The 20,840-nt window shown below is 42.0% G+C and overlaps 1 protein-coding gene across 1 annotated transcript; it reads right to left on the bottom strand.

Annotated features, from left to right (window-relative positions):
* Nucleotides 1–833: 833 nt before the first annotated feature.
* Nucleotides 834–15,950, bottom strand: RBP3 (retinol binding protein 3). Its single transcript, XM_033066206.2, has 4 exons — nt 12,712–15,950; nt 5,804–5,994; nt 2,994–3,136; nt 834–1,171 (listed from the first exon to the last, which is right to left on the bottom strand). The coding sequence occupies exons 1-4, from the start codon at nt 15,757–15,759 to the stop codon at nt 843–845; spliced, it is 3,711 nt and encodes a 1,236-aa protein (XP_032922097.1). The 5' UTR covers nt 15,760–15,950; the 3' UTR covers nt 834–842.
* Between the last annotated feature and the right edge of the window lie 4,890 nt (nt 15,951–20,840).

Here is a 20,840-nt window from a genome sequence, read left to right as displayed (position 1 = left end):
GCATTAAGCTCATATCAATATCTCTGTGAGTTATCCTGGAATATACTATCACTTCATATGTAGCTTGATAGCAGAGTGCAAAGGATATTTTTCAGCTATTTTTTTTCTTTTTCTTTTTTTTTTCTGTCTTTGGGGCAGGACAGCAATCTAATTTTAGCCTTAAATAAAAACATATGATGCTTTTCCTTGAGCCAGTTGATCTGGGCACTGGGTAGAAGAGTCAATGTACTGCCTTTGTCTTGCTCATCCTCCCCTCTGTCAGACTCTGAGAGAAGCAGGCATGTTCCTTTCAAATACCTGGAGTCTCAGCAGCCCTGACAGACTGGGAATGGTTACTTTTGTTATGTCTAAATGATGAAATGGAGAAGAAACTGCATTTAGCTCTTGCAGTTTGGAAAACAGACTCTTCCAACTACTGTTAATTTTTAAAGATGCATACATAGGAATGTATGCAATTTCCGAAGAAGAGCCTGTTCTCTCTTTAAAGTTGTTCACGTGCTTTCAATACTGACAACCAGGACTTTCTGTGGGATGAAAGGAAATCTGTGATTGGTAGCTACACTTTAAAAAACTGACATACTGAGCATTTATGTTTGATTACAGGAGAGGAATACAGAAACCCCAGTGAATTATTGAAGTATTTCAACCATGCACAGAAAGAGATGGGTTCCACAGAATGGGGAAAAATGCCAGCATGTTGGAAAGGAGTCACTTTGAGCTATGTACAGGGAATCAATCACTGACCATAGAGATTGAAATGCAGCTCCCACTTCTTCCTAGGGTTTACATTTGGGTAGCTATTTTTCTTTTCATAAGAACTAGGGATGTGTTCCTCCACTGGGCTATCTAGAGGTGTGTAGATGAGCATTGAGCATCTCCTTTGCCTTGATGAGTGCTGTTGCAGCTGGTGTTTCTATGTGAGGAGGGACTCCTTTCCCTTCCCAAGAGGTGTTGTCTGCAGAGATGACTGATCTGGAGGTGGGGATGATGATGTAGAAGTTGGTTTCATCTACCTGATACGTCTGAGGGGAATGGCACCCGCCACTGGTCTGCTCCCCAATGATGAGAGCTCTGCCCAGTCTCTTCATTACGTATACAAACTCTTCAGCAGCTCCAGCTGTCACAGCACTGGTAAGGATTACCAGCCCCTTCTGAGTGCCATACCTCTCTCCTGTAAGGTATAAAAAAAACCCATCAGAAATTAATCCATTTTCAGAGATTTATTTGTATGATAGAGCAAAGAGAAGTCAAGATAGAGGCTCTGCTCCCTACCTGCAACCCAAGATGTTTGGAAATTTACTTTGTGCCTATGATAGTATTAAAGTACTTTCAACACTAGCCCAGGCTATATGCTGCTAAAAAAAGGCTGCCTCCCTGTGTGGTGCTCTTGTGCCATGAGTTTCTGGTTATGAGTTCCATAAGGAGAGAAGCCAGCTCATGATTACTACTGTTAGCTCTTCTGTGGCTTTGACTTTTACAGAAGCTTCAGATCTCATCAGAATAGCGGAAGAGACAGGTGACAAAAATGTCATTTTCCAGCATTGCAGCAGGAGTAGTTAAAACTCATCCAGAAGCATCTTCAGTTTCACCCTCATCACTACTCTAGTAAAAATGGCTGTCATAGAGCTTAGCCTGCAACTGTGCAGTCATTATTTTATGCAATTATAGTTACAGTGGTTTCCCACAGCTTTTTTATAGTTTGTAAATGGATGCTATACATGGCCTTTGTCCCAAACCCTTCAACAAATACCCCTTTATTATTAGGACGTGAGCCAAGTATCTAATTTTCTTACTTAAAACAGCTGACAGGAATAGAAGAGGCTTTGACCTTTATTTTCAATATATCTGAACATGCTAGATACTTTTAAAGAGTTTATTTTCTTTGAAAAAGTGACCAGCAGGTAATAACTAGGACTTGAAAGCTAAACTGCCCTAAAAATGTGAATCTATAAGTAAGTAATAATATGACATATAATTCTCATGCTAAATTCTAAGAGAAGGGCCCAATAGCATGGTAATTAATTTTCACACCATCTTTGGTCTTCTCATTTCACTATAAACATAATAACCATTAGAAGACTCTTTTCACAATAGATACATATAATACAGGACCAGATTCAGCTCCTTTGAAGTTAATACGAGTCTGTCTGTTCTCTTTGAGGGGAACTGGAATGTGTCCATAGAAATCATATCCCTAAGCACAACCCACCTCTGCCTGGGAAAATAGATGGACCCTGCAGACTGGGACAAAGTTTAACCATTTCAGCCTGATCCAGGCCAACAACTGCAGACACCATTAACTGGTTTTCTACTGTCTTAGCTTAAGACAGGTAAAGAATTAAACCCCATGTTTAAGGCTTCTTAGTACTCTAACTGCAGTTTATGAACGCTGAAGAGCTCTGCTTCTGCATGGTGTAGCACCCTTTCAACTTCCACAAACTGGGGCAGGGTATGTGTGAGGGGTGTGTGACACGTTGCCAAAATGCTTCAAACTCACCCAGATGTACAAAATTTAGTGTTTTTCTTTCTCTTCTCTGGACAAATGGGGGTATTATGGTTTTCATCTACTGATGTAGAGGATTACACGGGTAGGTAGTAGGGAACAACATATAAAACTGTATGGGAGTGTTGGAAGAGATATTACTAGAGGTCTAGGCAACACTGGATTAGTTTTAAAATTTGGCAACTTTTAAAAGCCACAAAAAAACCTGCTGTACATAGTATTTGAGTATTTGACTAAACTTCTGGGGACCAATTTACAGACCTCTGTGCCTAACACACCCCGCTTCTAGGAGTGATAAACTGTTATTTGTAGATGGCATCGAGTGACATGGCTGAAATGCACATTTTTTGTTTCTATGTTCTCTACACAGCTTGAGCTGATCATGGCAGGTACTTTCACCAAATGACTTACAGGACTTAATGAGTCATTTAAAATGACAAGGAGAGACATCTGAAATGAAAAGCTACTCTGAAAAGAACTTGTCATTTACCTTTGAGCTGTGGGTGGGTCCATATCTCCTTTACTGAGTCACTGGGTCTGTCATAAACTTTGTCCAAGAGAACTGGGTGTCCTTCATCAAAGAAATATGAGCATAGGATTGCTATGGGTGTAGTGGAGCCTCCAATATTGTACCTTTTCAAAAATTAAAAATATTAAGGAAACAAATTAAAATTGTGTCAGACAGTGGATCTCCCTTCCAAGTATTGTTCCTTAATATCAGTCCCAAAAAAATCTATGGCTACGCTTTGATATATTTACATTCATTCTCCCCTATTAGCATTTGCATGTCTAACAGATAAACACAGTCCTGTCTAAGAGTGTTGGACCGTTTTTGCCCACAACTGACTTCAAAAGCAAACACAAAAGTCTATTTTTTTCTTGATATTACCTGGAAAAAAATCAGAAAGTAACCAAAAACTCTGAATCTGCAGAGAAATATCAGATTTTTGTTATTCTCCTCTCAGTAACTTATTCTGTTCCTGATGTAGGCCAGCAAGGAGTAGATACATAATCCTAATACATAAAAGTAGATTCCAATTAAAGCAACATATGTTTGTAGAACTGTTGGGTTCTTATTTTTTGCTACACAAAATGAGAAGACTTAGTAGTTTAAATGAGGTAATTTTTTGTGCTTAAAGATTGTGTCAGTTGCTTCATTTAGCACAGTTGTAATTGAAAATTTTGGTTGCAGTTTAATTCCATAGCAGAAGACTAATTTTACTGAAGAGCCTGTCATTGGAGAACCGCTGCTATGAATATACACAATTTACTACCAAAATATTTTTGCCTGTCACTTTTCACTAATACTAGAGCACTTACAGCTCTAGGAATGTTTGTACTTTACTTATAGTGTGGATTCAGTACTTTCCTGCAGCTGGTTTTAGGAATACCTAGCACAGGCATTCCAGCAAAAACCTGCTGGAAAATGAGTTTATTCAGTACTAAGATTTTTCACCTCCAGGAAAGGATCTGACAATCCAGGAGGTCTCTGCTCTGAAGAGTGAAGCTACATCTTTATTCTTCAGAGTTTGGGAGCTACATGGTGGACACTGTGACTGACTAGAAGTTAAACAACCATCCTCAGCATGTCCCTGACAGTGCTGTGCTGCCAGGAGGGGCTGCTGCTGCTGCACAGCCACGAGACAGCTCAGCCCAGCAGAGCCCGGGTTCCCACAGGGGCCGCCACGGCTGAAGGGGGTGGTAGGCAGGGCAATGCTGGAATGCTCTTCCTGGAACTCTTCCAGACAGTGAAACTGCAGTAAGTTAGTCAGTAATGATGACTGAGCAGACTTCTGGATGCTGGTACTCCTTCTTATAGATGTCTTATGTGACCCTAGGGAGGCCTTTTAGTTTATTAGTGTCTCTTATCAATGCTGTGAGAGTTAAAAATATGAAGTTCATGACTGGTACAGCTGTTCTATGAACAGGAGCTATTAAAGTGAGAGACATTATGTATTATGGTTAATCCCATGCAAAATTTAAATCATCAGTCTTAAAATCATAAGATTGGCAAACAGAGAATTTTAGAAGGTTTGTTTGGGGTTCCCTCTTATATGCCTTTAGACACTGGATCTTTTATGTGCAATTAAAGGACTGAAAATATGTTAAATATTAAAAAAAAAAAGTAAACCAAAACCAAACAACACATGAAAAGAACTATAATGATACCATTTAGTACCTGAGACATGATTTCATCTTTGCTGTTGCAGTGCTCCCAGCCCTGAAATTTTTAGTTTGGGAGAAAACTGGGGCAAGAAAGAGGAAAGCCCCAATCCTATCTCAAGTCTACTGGAAGATGGTGGTGCTTTTGCTGAATTCAAATTCAGTCATGGGTGTTTTGTGTTAGCTGCTACCTTGCCTCTTCTGTGCTCACATTGTGAGATCTTTGTCTCTGCTCTCATCACTGTGCTCAACTTTTCCTCCCTATGCTGAAAATCCCACAAGAATATTAAGAAGATTACCAAATATTAAGAGCCCTGTGATAACAATAGATGCAAGTGGTTCTAACATTAAAACCAAGTTCTTACAAAGTCCTTCTTTTCTTTGGTTTATATTTGTCATGTTCTGGGCTCACACACATTAGCTCTGGACCACAACAAGGGAATTACTTCCCTAAATATGGTGTAGGAAACGTACATTTTTATGTTAATCTGCTTTGATAGCTGGTGTCAAGCGGATGACATCTTATGGCTCATTGGATTTGAAGCACTGTTGACACACTGGAGTGTCCAACAGAATTCTAAGCAGAGAGCAGGCATATGATGCTGCAGCTTGGAGCAGCAGGGCCCAGGAGTGCGACAGTACCTCTAAGTACCTCAAAGTACCTCTGTGCTCTGTGCACAAGGCCTGTTCTGTACAGACCTGATTGCCCAGAATTATTTAGCACTGCACATACAGCAAATTAAATGTTGTAACACAGCCTTAAACATGGTCTGTCTTTTTGTCTATTGAATCATTTGAAGTAAAGGATTTATTGATATATATATATGTGTGTGGCACATGGAGAGTTAGATTAGAAAGAAATTAGAGAAATAAAACACATGTAACATTCAGAATTGCATTCTGCAAACTATTCCCTAAATTTGACTATTTAGTTCTAAACATCTCAAGTGATGATACAATTTATCTTGAGATATACTTCCAGACTGTTATTATTTTCCTTGGCTGTTTTCCTTTTCTCATTTAATCCTAGCAATGTTAGCCTGTAAACAGGACAGCAAGCCATGTAAAGCTAATTCACTATTACAAATAAAATGCTGGTTTGAAAGAGCTTTGGTTATTTGCCATTCAAAGGTTTACCTCGTATCTATGATTAATGCATCTGTGTGAACAATTTTCTTCCAAACATGCTCTATCATTAGGTCGGACACCTGGGTTAGAAGTTCACTGTCTCCAAACATATCAAATCTCAGATAGCCGATGTTGTTTTCAAATACATTTGTGTGGAATGAAAATTTAATCAAATCTTCAAATACTTCTGGTGGAGGGATCTGAAAGAGTATGAGAAAACAAAACAAATCATTTGCTGGCACTGGTAGCTTGACACAAAATTATGTGGGTTGTGTTTTAATCCAGGTGGGACACATGTGAGAAATGTGACCAAGTTTGAAAAACATAATAAATTTTACAATACTTTTGCACACTAATCATAGGTTAGCATTGCCTGATGCATCTTTTGTGCAGTATAAGGTGCATCAATAACACACCCAGAATCTGGATCATGCACCTACATTTCCCAGAGCTCAGTTTATTTTTCAAAAATACATGAATTTGAAGAGAAGAGTCTACAAGAACAATCCCAGCCTCCAGCATAGATCCCACTCCAAGGCCTGCCACCCAAGCCCACATGTTGCCTTTATGAGTTGTTTCTAAACATGGGCCTGGGACTTTCATAATCTCTTGATTGGCCTCATTGGACAAACAGCTGCTGGCTGCAGGTGTGAGTGGCCCAGCCCCTCAATGACCCAGTCCCTGTGACAGTGAGGAACCTGATGTGTTGGGCATGTGCTAGGATACTCAAGAAGTAGATATGCTAAATCTCTTGTATGGTGGCCATGTGCCTGGAGCCTCACGTGTTAGGTTGTGATTTATTTAATTTTACTTAGCTTATGTTATTAAACAGAAGACTTTTTTTTTAGTAGCAACGTGTAGCCGAATAATAAAGTTATCCTAGTATCCTAGTAACCCCTGTATGCACTGAGACACAGCCAGCTCATATTGCCAAACTTCTATTTGGTATGAAAATTCCATTTTCAGATACTCCTTCAGCTTGAGATGAGAAATTAGAATACCTATGATTTATATAAACTTTGGTCTTTTCTCTTCAGGGTTGTTGTGAAAATGGTGTTATACTTTCTTTTTAATCTGCTGCCCTCTGCCATAGCTCATCCCCAGACAATCCATGCTTTTACACTCAAAAGAACAAGGTGTCAGCAATGAGCCATGTGCTAGAGGTGCTCTTCCAGCCTACAACATGCCACAGAATTGGGCAGCCACTGGGGCTTTCTGCAACTACAGAGAAGTCAAATAATCTCCTGACCTCTCTATAGTGCTCTGGCCTGGAGCTGTGCCCCTGCCAAAAGCAGGTCTGCTGCAGCAGAAAGATTTTCTTCCAAGGTGTGTGAATGCATCTGTGTTTGACACAGCTCGACGTTACCTAGGTGAAAATTGCCCACCATATGACATTTCATCATTCAGTCCCTGATGTAAGCCAAAATTACCAAAATTGCAATCATCAATTTAAAAGCCCTGTTGGCCAGTAGTTGTTGACCTGATGAAAAGAGCAAACTCTTTTCTGTGCCCTTCTTTATCACTATACCTTGTGAAAATAACCATTGTATCTGGACTGTGAACACGTCAGCCCAGCACTGCTGAGCTTGTCATTTCCAATCCACTTCCCAGTGACAGCAATGCTACTTGATATGCCCACTGTACTTAGATTAAAAAAATCACAGTTTTGAAAAATATATCCAACATGCATTGATTGATCCGACAAAACTTATATCTAGTTCAGAGATACTGGGGGTCCCTTCAAGGAGGAAAAGAAAAACATCACTCATTAGTAACATCTACAAATAAAACTGATGTGTTACTATCAGCACTTACGAATAATATTTTAACTGAACACACAAATGTCTTACCTCCCTCTCCAGTAATAACTGCTAAATGCATACCCATAAGCATGTTAAGAATAATAACTGTCTGATGTTTTTTTGACTTGTACTTTTACTGTGATGCATTGCATTTCTGTTCCCTGAGGTCTTCAATTTTGATAATTCTTGAAAATTCGTTATAAATTTCAAGGTGGGCAGGTTGCCCTTAAAGCCCCACGTCTTATGAGGAGAAATAAATGTGCAAGGATCTGCATGAAAGTTCTTCATGGCTGCAGGAAAAGGTATGAAAATATATCTGTTCTAAAAGTTCCAAATATATCTATTCTAAAAGTGGAAACCAGATGAAAAACACTCAGAATGTAATTCTGGGGTGCCAGGGAAAGTGCCTGAACCTTTCAGCAAAAGAGGTGAGGAGCCTGTGCCTGACATTAGAGAGTTACTGCCCTGCAAAATTGCAGGTTCGTGACACTGGCACATGAGCCACGTGCTGTGGGTACCTGAGGAGGCAAGTCAAGCTTCAGGAAGCAACCACATGCTCTTCTTTGGAAGGCAGAGCTCTGCTGGCCAAGGACAAGCTGGGACAGGATGCAGCTGAAAGTAAGATCTGCTGCTCAGTCAGACAATGTTTACATACAAATGACTTGTTGTTAAATATAAACCCTCAGGTGCACACTATAAGCAATGTAGCTACACCAAAGGACGTCCAAACTAACTCCACTTAAGCCAAGGAAAAATGTTTTTTCATTAACTATACAGGGTCTGCAGTCCTGTTGTGCAGACTGCTTCCACAGGTGAGTGAAGTAAAATGTCACACAAAATAGGACCTTAGAATGCTGCCCTGGGACTTGTGCATGGGGTTTGATCCCTGATTCTGTTATTGACACAAACCCCAGCCATGGGCAGACTACTTTTCTAAATGTGCCTCTCTTCCCTCTTTCCTCTCCTTTCATCTCTTCCTTATGTTGTTTTGTCTGTTTAGATGGAACATGTTTTTTCATAGCAATTTTTGTGCTGATTTTGTAAGAGAACTGATTTAAATTAAGGTTGCTGTCAACTGCTGGCTGTTAAAATATTATCATCAATACCCTTGCAATACCATTGCAAACCCTGAGATTAGTTTAAGAACCATGAGGTCTTGAGGGCTGAGTGGCAGGGTTGCACCTTTCTTAGAACATTTGACTTCCCTGTGTACTCTCATAGGCTGGAATGGAACTGTTTGTTCTAGTAGGGCCCCCAGCTCAAGGACTGAGCAGGATCAGCTATAGCCGTGACAGCTCATTCTCACTTGCTCTTAACAACACACATTTTACTGGGTGATTTCCAGGCAATCCACCCTAGTACGTCACCAGCCTTACTATTAGAAAGATGTTTTTAAGATCCAGTGTAAACAGTCAAAGTTCACTACTTTGTACTGTTTAAGTGCATCACTTCTTGGCCTATTTACTATGGACAAGGGAAGAGATTATTCTTTTCATATTTGAAAAAGTCTCTTACGTATCTGAAGACTGTTTTCATGTCTCCTCCCAGTTTTCTTCTCTCTAGAATAAACAACTCAAATATTTCAAACTTTTTGAAGGTTGCTTTTATTCAGTGTTCTTTTTACTCCTATCCCTCTTTTCTGCTATCTCCATACTTCAGCCACATCTTTCCAGAAAACCATTGCCCAAGGCTGTGCACATTATCTAGATGAATTTTCTTTAGAGCTAAATGTAGCAGCAGATTTCATGTTTTCCTGATTATATTCTTCCTTATCCATTCCAGTTTGATGATGAGGAGTATTTACTGCAACAGTTTGACCCTATTGACTTGTGCTCAGCTTATGAACCCTGAAGAGCCCATTTACATTTTTACAGGACTCCCCCTAAACAAGCTACCTTCCTCCCGGTGTTGTGCAATGAACTACTATCACCCTAGAAACAAGAAAGCAAAGATTGCAAAAGGTGAAGAGCCAATGAGAGTTAAAAATGAGACATTTTTCTCTTGCATAATCTTCCATAGTACCACTGATTCTGCTGTGGTTATCTTGATATAAATTAACATCGTATGGGCTTACAACATTTTTTTTACCACCTGTTAGCAATAGGTGTAGCAATTTGATTTTTTATCTTTACGCTTGGAGGCTGACCATTTTGATTTCACTCATTAATGCAGCGGTGCAAACAAACTGTATTTCTTTCTGGTGAAACAGCTCTAACTATTGCCTCCTTCACTCTCCTACATACACATATTATTTATCTGGAAACAGAAGGACTTGAAATGCAGAAACAATCTCTCTTTTTAAAGGATTACTTTTTGCCTTTTATTCCGATCAACATTTTCTGCTGCTTATCTAAACCATCATTGCAAAAATTCTCTTAGGTGTAAAGACTGTATCAAAAGTATTTGGTCATTAAGAAGGGACCAAAATAATCACTCAGGGAGATTTCTCATCACTTAAAATGGACATAAAACTTTTGTTAAAATCAGGCAGCAGTTCTTCCATAGGTAGACAGTCACAAACACAAATGTTTCAGTTTGTAGAGGAAGTTTGACTGGAGAGGAGAGAGAGGTAGAAGAATAAGAAGCAGGGATTATTAAACTGCAGATCAACAAGCTTCCAGAGCTCTGCCTTATAAGCAAAATGTTATTTCTGTATCACAAAAAATATAGACAAAATCTGCCTCAAGGAAGTGTGACTTTGGAAAGTGGCATTTATGCAGATGACAGCTCTGACTAGCAGTGACCTTGCTGCTGCTTAGAGGAGACACATTAACTCCCCTGTACTATGCTTCAGCAGCTATTCCAGTGCAGCAGATGCAAAGGTCTGCACACATTTCACTTGTCCATCTCCTATGTCCCATCCTATCCTTCCTGTAGTTATTCATCATCACTTTCAGTTAATTGTGTTGAATCTGTTTCACCATCAAGGTCATTAACAGTAAAATTCTGCTGTCAAGGGAGATGGTGGATTGGAAGGTAGGTAGCACAAGAGAAAAACTAGCTCTTAGGTTTTTAAGCAATAAATGTGATACAGATCAACAGTGCCATTAAGTCCATGTATTGGGCTGCTGAATTTTAATTTTTTTTTAATTTACAAGTGCAGCTGGTGCCATCACGTATATGTTTCACTGTACTCTAAAGGTATTTACTCTCTGGGATATACTGAAATGTTCTGCAGAAAGCAACCGTCTTATGGGTGCAAAACCAAAATAGGAGATGAAGGTGCTCTTGCTGTCCATGGCTCTGTGGAATGGGTGAATTTTCTTTTACCTCCATCTTAGGGAAAATCCTTTAATGACTTCAGTGTCTTTGTCAACATCCTAATGCTCTCTTGCCTGACTCCCGATTTCCTCAAACAATATGAGGAAATGCTTCTGGAAACCATTTTAGTCTCATAAGAGATGTGATTCTCTGCTCTTCATATATTATTTCACCTTGGAGAAATCTAACATTTGTCCTGCTTTCATCCACACTGATGTGATTTCCTTCTTATGGATGTGTCCCTAACCGCTTCCAATCATTTTGCTTGACGAAGAACTATGGTAAAACAGGCGTTGAATAATATAATGGCATTTCTTCACTAGGTCTATCAGGATCAGAATTTTATGTATGTGACAAATAAGATACTTGTCCTCTATGTCCTGTTCTTGATGTTTAAGGTCTGAATAAAATAAGATCTGAACAAGTAAAAATCACCAACAATATTCATTAACAGCCTTCAGTGAACACAGTGACTAATTTGCAAAAGATTTTTCCATTCTGCAGAATGGGGAGAAATTATGGTGTGCCTTTACTGGTATGTTGATAATAATTGAGCACAGAACTCTATCAAAAGCATTGAAATATCTTCAAAGTGAAGTTTTCTACACTCAGCCAAGATAGGAGGGAGAGTGCTGGAATAGAAAACTCCTTTAATTAATGATTTCCATTTAATCTTAGATGCACGAATGGGGCAAGCATCTCATGGTTAACAAACTTGAAAAAAAAAATCTGCCCCTGGCAGTGCTTAGACTTTGTCCTTGACCTTAATATTTGTGGTAATACCACAAAGGTCATGGCCACTTTAAATCATGTATGCCAAAAATTTCAGAGTGTGGAAATCCATGGATTTCCTCCCCCAGGAAACATTTAATAGTTACCTGACACTTGGTCTACTCTGGTTCATTGCAAAGGCAAATGCATTCTCTTCAAAAAGTAATTTTATGAGTCCCTGGAGAAAATACGTCTCTGATAGCCATGCTAGTGCAGTAGCCAGAAACTAGCTAACTCCATCCAAGAAAGGGATCAGGTTATCCTAACCCTCTATTTAATTTGAAGATGGAATTTTAACAAGTGCTCCTGGGAGCTCCCTTCGGCACAACAATGAACAAGAAAGATTGCCAAGGCAGACCAGTGTATAAACACTCAGGCTCAGAACAAAGCACAGACTGTTATGCAAGCCACACAGCAAGGGCAAAAGTAGATTATTAAAAATCAATTTCTCCCTAGGGTCACCTAACTTCCACCTAGATACTTCTTCCAAAGTATTTCTAGGTCACTGGGAAACTGTCTGATGCTGAGCATGAGATACAACTAGAACAACTTTCCACTGCCACTACCAAAGGAGTTGCTGGTTATTCTGGTGTAATACATGTCAGCTGCTACAATTTTATATAGAAAAGTCTATCAAAGAGCACATGGCTGCATGTTTAGTGAGTTGTATGCATTTACTCTAGTCCAACTAAACTTCCCTCGAATTACAACCTGGGTTTGAAACCAGAGGGTTTCTGAATTAATTACAGCTGGAAAAGCTGCACCATTGAAAGAAGAGGGATCACAGAAACAACGATATGCTTCCCTTTTAACCCCAAAGCCCTGCATTTTTGCTTGTGGCATATGGCAACAGAGATTCACTGCCTGAAGTCCAAAATCTGTGCATCCAGAAATACCATCTAATTCCACAATCTACTGCCCTAAGAGTCAGAGACAGCTCAGCCCATGAAACAATTGGCTAGTCCTCTGGGTACAGGTAAATTTGGGTTGGTTTATAGTATGGGCTAGAAAAAAGATAAGGTATCTGACTTAATGCTCCCATTCCAGCTGGCATCTCTATAGCTGGGTATGAGAGAACTGTACCTGTTTTGGCATGATCCCTGGGATGCTGTCCTTGGCATGTTCAGGGATGTAGAGTAATTTCAAGTGCTCATCACCAGAAAGAGCTTGTAAGACGGCAGTCACCTTCCTGGCAAAGTCCTCCTCTGTATGGATCCCTTTGTAACTGTCTTTGTTGATGTTCTTTGTGAGATTGGATGCTATAACAGTCCCAATGTCCACAAAGGCATAATTATCTGCCACAAGCTTGCCTATAGTTTGCAGTATCTGTGGCACCTGGGCACGCAGGTTGGCAATGTGCTGAGCTACAGCCATGGCTTCACTGGCCTGAATGGAGATGTGTGGCTCCACCCCAGACACACTCCATACTTTTCCAGTGACTGGGCTGAGCACCACTTGGCTGGGGATGGAGGCATATAGGGAACTGTTACCAACACGATAAATGCCCACTGAGAGGGATCCACCGACTGTTGGCTCACCAATAACTGTGGCCCGGTGCAGATCCTTCATAGAGCGAGTGAAAGCTTCGGCTGCTGAGCCACTCATATGGCTTGTTAGGATGTAGATGTCCTTGAGGGAGCCGTATCTCTTGCCAGTGAGCTGGGGGAGAGTCCACACCTCTGTGCTGCGGGAGGTACTACGGTCGAAGACAGTGTAGAGGTGTTTCCGAGGCTCAGGCTCAAAGAAGTAGGAGCAAAGTATTGGGATGGCAGTGGAGTAGCCACCTGTGTTGTATCTCATGTCAATAATCATGGCATCTGTGTCCACCAGCTTATTCCACACCATCTGCAACAGCTGTGGCCCAATGGCCTTCACTGTTTCTGCCTCAGCCATCATATCAAAGCGAAGGTAACCCAGGTTCCCTGGCAATACCTCAATTTTGAAGAGTGCCTCAATGATGTAGCTCAGCTCTTCAGGGCTGGGAATCACATTGGGAAGCTGCTCTTCTGGTGTTGGTTCCACATGGCTGTGGAAGACGTGAAGCCGATGGTCTCCAGAGGCCTCCTGCAAGTCACTGGTGAGTTGGGAAGCCAAAGTCTCAGAGTCTATAGCTGATCGATAGCCTCCTTGGGCCCGTTTGGTGCGGAGCATAGCACTGGCCTTACCAGCCACTTCTGGGATGGCATAGTGAGCCTCTAGCAGTTGCCCAGTACCCTCCAGAAGTACTCCCATGTTCTTGTGGAAGGCTAGCACTTCTTCAGCCTTCTCCAGTGCATCCTCAGCCAACACTATGGCATCAGGAACAACTCCTCCGCCCATCCAGCTTTCCCCATGGTTGTCGATGAAGGTGATAACAGGAACTGTGACAGTCAGGCCACGGGTTATTCTTGGCCCAGGCTGCAGCAGAGGGAAGGTACGGGTGTGTGAGAGGCTTCCTGCTGTGATCTCACCAATCAGCGTGGCACGGCCCAGGGATTGCATGAGGTAAGCAAACTCCTCAGCAGCTGTAGCAGTGTGGTGGCTGGTGAGCAGGTAGATGCCACGCTTAGCCCCATAGGACTGGGCCAGCAATTCTGCCTGGCTGTTGTGCTCCTGTGTATGGTTGGTGCATCTGTCATAAGTTGTGAAGAGATGGACAGGACCAGCAGCAGGGTCTTGAAAATAGGAGAGTAGCACAGGCACAGCAGAGGAGGAAGGGCCTCCAGGGTTGTAACGTAGGTCCATGATCAAGTTCTCTGTATTTTGAAGGGGCTCCCACACTTTGTGTACAATGTAAGGTCCCAGCTTTGCAAGCACAGAGGCATCTGCAAACTCATCAAAGCGCATGTAGCCAACATTGCCTGGCAACACCGACACCTTGAAGACAGTATCCACCAAGGCATGCAACAGCTGCTCATTGTCAGGTAAGTCAGCTGCCATTGCAACCGGCTTCTCAGCTGGAGGATCAGCAGCTTCACCTGGCATCATGACTCGGACCATCAGGCGGGGGTCTTCAGATAAGGCCTGCAGCTCAGTGTTGAGTTTGGTGGCCAAGTCCTTGGATGACTGCACAGAAGAGAAGTCAGAGGTGGCGAGGTGCCGCAGTAGTGCAGGCACTCTCTCCACTAAGCTGTAATTGTCCTTCAATATGTTTATAAGGTGGCTAATGGTGTCAGGCACTGCTCTGCGCACTGCCAGGATGTCCAATGATTTCTGCAAGGCTTGCTCTGCCTCAGTAGCCACACATGGCATCACCCCACTCACTTCCCAGCTCTGTCCACCCCCACTCAAGGGGCTCACGGAACGTGACACAGGAACCATCATATAGAAATTGGAAGGACCAATACGCAGCTTCTGGATGTCCAGTGAGCCCCCAGCTGTCTTCTCTCCAACAGTGATAGCTCTGTTCATGTGCTTGAGGATGTAAGCAACATCTTCAGCCACTCCTGTGGTGTGACGGCTGATCAGAACAATGACATCCTTGTCTTTGCTGTATCTCTCTCCCAACACCCTTGGTAGTGTCCATATCTCTGTGGTGGTGTTGGAGGGACGATTGTACACAGTCTCAACATGGAGCCTCTTGTCTTGTTCATGCAAGTATGAGATGATGAAGGGGAGGCCAGAAATCTGTCCCCCAGTGCTGTGACGAAGATCTATCACCAGGGCAGATGTCTCTATCAGAGTCTTCCAGACCTTGTCCACCAGAAAAGCTCCAACTTTCTGCACAACTTCCTCTCCTATGATATAATCAATCCTCAGGTAGCCAACATTGCCCTCCAGCTTGTCATACATGACCACATGCTCAATAAGACTCAGGAGTTGCTCACGGGTAGGGGAACCCTCAGCTTCTTGTTTGGGAGTGGCATGTGGTAATGGCTCATAGGAAATCACCAGTCTTGGGTCATTCAGAGCACCCTGCACTCCAGCTGTCAAGACGCTGGCCAGCATTTGTGGATCTGAGATGTCCAGGATTTCTCCGCTCTTGATTGCTTGTTCAATGGCTTCTTGCATTCCCACAAGGTTTTCAGGATAGCAGTAATTGTCCAGAAGGACTTTAGCCATGTCCAGCACTAGAGTTGGCTGAAAGATTTCCTCAGCAGGTATGCTGCATATGATCAGTGCTGAAAACAGCAAGAAATGTGTCCTGATCATTTTGTCTTTGTATGGAAGAGAAAAGAAGTCAGACGCTCTTATTGATCAAGATGAACATAGCTCTCCAATGACTCTGAAACCTGAAAGCACTGAAATCCCTGTGTTGAAACCAGGTGCACTGAACAGATCCTTTATCTGCACTAAACCTTTAATCTCATTAAAATGGAGTGCATCATCCAAAGTGCACCAATGGATGAAGCTCAGCTCCTTACTACTTCACAGACCTCTTATGAAACAGTAATAAACTTCAATCATCAAGGAAGATCTTTCCAGCAGTTAATTGTTTCCAAAGGTAGTGTCTTACCAAAAGGTAGTGCCAACTAGTCCTGGTTTATTCTCAAAGTGGATTGCTTAAATGCAATACTGATTCTAACTGCATTTAGAATAGCAATCTTCCTGCCTTTCACTGTTATTTATGAAGAGCTTATACCAGGAGATACTTGAATGACTAAGTTGTATCAATATTTAATATTCTTTCAAAAGTTGTTGACAATACATTGTCTTTGGTGTTTTTTAGTCTGAGCTGCAAAGGACTGTTCTTACATTCTATGACTAAGGGCTCCAAACAAGGAACTCCAGACATTTAGCACAGCTCATAAAATCCAAGGTAATGACAGCCTTTTAATTTCTGTGCTGAGAATTGCCAGCATTTTAAACAGGACTTTGAAACACATTTGCCTCAACATAATACAGCTAAATCTGAGATGACTTTAATCTTCACAATTTGCACTCAATTAGGATTTACTTGTAATACCGTTGGGTAACATATGGTCATGTCTGATGACAGCTCCCAGCCAATAGACTTCAGGCTCAACATACCAAAATAGAATGTGGGGGGGTTGTTTTCTTCTGCTCACAATGTATTTGAGACCCTATTGTATTAAGAGTTTGAAAGAGGATCAGAATATGCATGATGCAGGCAGTACCCACTCTGAGCTCCAGTATGACATGCTAAAGATATACAAGAACAGATTCCCAGCTTCAAGTTTGAAATGAATTGCTACCCCAGCCACTCTGTTTGCTGGAGGTAGCTACAAGAATAGAATCTGAAATCTGGGAAAAGCACGTTTTTGTACTCCTGTCAAAATGTTGCTACATATGAATGCATGAAGAGGGAAGAGTCTAAAGATGGTCTAAGCTTGTCTGGATGTACTCTGTTGGTGTCGTGTGTGAGTGTCCTGAATGAAGCCTGCCACTTATGACTTTCAAAGGATGTTACAGATGTTATACATAAGGTGCTAACAGTCACCTCCTCTTAATCAGAATTTAACAGACATAGATGAATTGCCATGAAGACAATAGCCAAAAAAGGAGACAAGACCAGACAGCAGCTGAACATTTTTAATCAGAGCGTGCCAGATATGAGCTCTTCCTTCCATACCTAAATGAGGCCTATCTATCACTGCTAAACTCTTCACATGACATTTTTTCTGTAGCATTTAAGAAAGTATTTCCACAGATGAACAATGTTCTTCTCTGGTGAGGCCTTATCTAGAGGTTAAAAATCACAAAATGGCGCTTTCCTGCCTATGATTGCTACATCATAATAAGATTACAAAAAAAACCCCAACCCTTTTCTCTATTTTCCTGACATTTATTTTTGCTTTTTATCACAGTCTATAAAGGTTTTCATATCAGAAGTGCTGGAAACTGTAGCTGAGCTTCTTAAGAAGCAAAGATGCTGAGAAATATATATAGGATTGTGATTAGATAAGGCAAAACCCCACAATTTATTTCTCAAGTTATGCAAATTCATCCTCATGTACTTTATTGTTCCCACATAAAAAAACAGTTTCCCAATGTAAGTGTAAAATTGATGATTTTTTTCCAGCACGCACAATTTAAAATGCTAGGACAGTGGAAAAAGCTACTTTTCCTCCCTGGATCTGTTCAGTAATCTAAGTCTATTGAAATTCAATATGAATATTCAGTATGGATTTCTGAATTTGACATGTAACATTCACTGCTACTTTGGTAATTCTTTATAGATGGTGTTAGAAGGTAAGAATCCTTACTTGTGGTGTGAATTCCTTAAGATCTGGAGAATGACTATTTGCTTACTCATTTTGAGGCACATATAGCTTAAATTTTTTATCAAATATGTTGTATAATGCAAGTCTGTTCATTGAACTCTGAATAACCAGATCCAAAATGTAACTCCACCATCTATTCTAATTTATAGTATAACTCAAGCCAAATTCTTATTTTGATTTTAGTTTTGAGCAGATCTAAATAGCTAAAGCCTAGTTTTAGCTTTTATAACTCATAAAACTTTATGATCCTTTAAAATCTGTCCACAAGTATTTCATTTTCTGACTTCCTGTGGGTATGAACTCCCCACATACTATGAAAAGAGGTATTTTTTTATCTGTCCCAGACTAGTCTGCATGCAGAGTCTGCATTACTCAGATCACATGCTAAAAAAATCTTCCATAGGCGCAAGATTAAATGTTTTGCTGTATATTATATGCTTTCTATATTCTGCTCCAATATTCCCCAGTTCAGCTGTGCAGCTGAACCATTCCCTCTTCAGACTTTCATGTAGATACTCGGTCGCTGAGGAGCTGCAGTAGCAGGAGGCTCATCTGAAGGTGGCAGCAAGAGCACCTTTTTCACTGGCAGAGATGCCAACAGGATAAAGGTGAAAGTTGCAATAAACTACTTTTGGTTTTAGTAAAGCCTTGTCATGCAGCCATATTTTAAATTATTTGTATGAATTAGAATTAATTTAAAGGTGATAGCTGGCTTCCAAACACTGAGAGGCAGAGTTTATTAGCTTAAGCAAAGGACTATGCTAATGAAATATTTAATGCTTCCAGGATTTCAACAAGTATTTCTAGACAAACCTTCACTACCTTTTATAGATGTACAAGTCTGGGTCAGTTCTACTTCATAGCTGTCTGTGACAGGCAAGACTGGATTGCATAGGTATGGTCTAAGACTGTCTATTCTGTTCTCTTCTTGTGCTGTTTGGTACAAAGGAAACCTTGTTCCTGAGTAGGCTTTCTAGGCCCCTGAGAAATAAAAAAATTAATAATATCACCCTTAGATTCCTTTCTAATTCCCATGCCAAAAGAAGTAATGTTAGATTTTTTCCCAAGGTCTTTTAGTTCTTTTGCAGTACAAACCTGTATAGATTAAAATTAAAGTTGGAAGTTTTATTTCACATTATTTTATTATTGAAATCTTTCCATTCCATGAAAATGGAAATAGTATTCTGAGTTTCTTAGTGACTACATTTGTAAGAAGAAAAAATTAAATCCAAAATGGGTTAGATTTTGATTTTCTGTTAATATTCCCTTCCCTTCCCTTCCCTTCCCTTCCCTTCCCTTCCCTTCCCTTCCCTTCCCTTCCCTTCCCTTCCCTTCCCTTCCCTTCCCTTCCCTTCCCTTCCCTTCCCTTCCCTTCCCTTCCCTTCCCTTCCCTTCCCTTCCCTTCCCTTCCCTTCCCTTCCCTTCCCTTCCCTTCCCTTCCCTTCCCTTCCCTTCCCTTCCCTTCCCTTCCCTTCCCTTCCCTTCCCTTCCCTTCCCTTCCCTTCCCTTCCCTTCCCTTCCCTTCCCTTCCCTTCCCTTCCCTTCCCTTCCCTTCCCTTCCCTTCCCTCTTTTGATAGTGATCAAGGAAGGAAAAAAAAAAAAAAAGATTATTTATATTTTTAAGCAAGATTAAGTGAGGGTAGAAAAAATGTATTCCCATTTTGAAGTCTATGTAATTTCAGCCAAGAGCAGGTGGAGAGTCATCACAGTTTATGGAGCACAGCTGTGATAAACTCACATTGACCAGCTCTGCTGAACAGATGAAGCAACATATTCTAGATAAGTAGAAGATTCAGGAGGTCATCAAGAAAATACATTTCAAATATGCAACCTGCCCTAGGTGAGGAACATACTTTTGAATGTGCATTTCCTGAAGAATTGGTATATTACATGTTTGCCTTATATTATCTGTATTCTCTACATCTCGCGTTTTGGATAGGTTTACATGTTTGTTCAGCATGGTACACCAAGCAGAGTTAGCCAATCATAAATACTGAACATTAAATACTCTATCAAGCCCTCCTGTCCTGGGGTTATCCTTGAAACAGTCTGAGGTCCAGTCACCCACAGCAGGCTTTGTTTAGTGTCCATCACAGACGGCTGCCACCAAACCGATCTGATTCCTGCTGATGGTTCTGCAGAGGGCTGACATCCCTGATGCCTTGTCCTGGCACTGCTGGCACTGGCACTGATGTGTGGCCCCTTTAGCTGGGCAGCTGTCAAGGACGGGGTTTGTCAGTGGTGCTGGATCAGGAGCGTTGGTGACCAGCCCAGTAGGAAGCGCCAGGCTGTCGGGATGCTGCTCTTCTGCTGCGCTGGGCCAGCTCAAGGCTTTCGTGAGGGCAAATGGCGGGTGTGCCAGGCTTCGGCCACACCACACACCTCAGCAAGGGATGAACTCAGCAGTGCCCTTTGCCAGGGCTACACTGAGGCCATTCTCCTGTCAGGCTTCCAGTTGAACTATGACTGATGGTCCAGCAGAAGCTTTCAGGAAGATAACAGAGAAGAATCAGGTGCAGCTTAGAAGGACAACATGTTTCTGAGAGTGCCAGGAGGGAGAAGTTAGGCATGGGCCAGCTTGGAGGCACGGAGAGGATGAAAGAGGCTGCGGGCAGCGACATGGCAGAGACACCTGTATGCTGAGAGGCTTTAAGGTACTGTGGGAGGGAGAGTAAGAAAATGTGTGGGAGCGGCAGTGGCGTGGGAACAGGGGGCCGAGATGGGCCGGGGAGTGTACGGACCCCCAGAGAGCCCGGCTGGGATGGGCCAGGGGGAGCATGGACCCCTAGAGAGCCCGGCCGGGATGGGCCGGGGAGAGCACGGACCCCCAGAGAGCCCGGCTGGGATGGGCCAGGGGGAGCATGGACCCCCAGACAGCCCGGCTGGGATGGGCCAGGGGGAGCACGGACCCCCAGAGAGCCCAGCCCAGGATCCCGCACGGCCCGGCCATGGCACCGGGGCAGCGCTTGGAGAAAGCACTGATGGCTGAGGGCAGGCCAAGGATGGCTCTGAGGCCGCCGCTGGGCTCCAGTGGGAGCCGGGGCGGC

This window comes from Catharus ustulatus, chromosome 8 (assembly GCF_009819885.2).
Source record: "Catharus ustulatus isolate bCatUst1 chromosome 8, bCatUst1.pri.v2, whole genome shotgun sequence".
NCBI lineage: Eukaryota > Metazoa > Chordata > Aves > Passeriformes > Turdidae > Catharus > Catharus ustulatus.
Note: the sequence above shows the minus strand (reverse complement) of the source record. Positions and strands in the feature narration are given on the sequence as shown.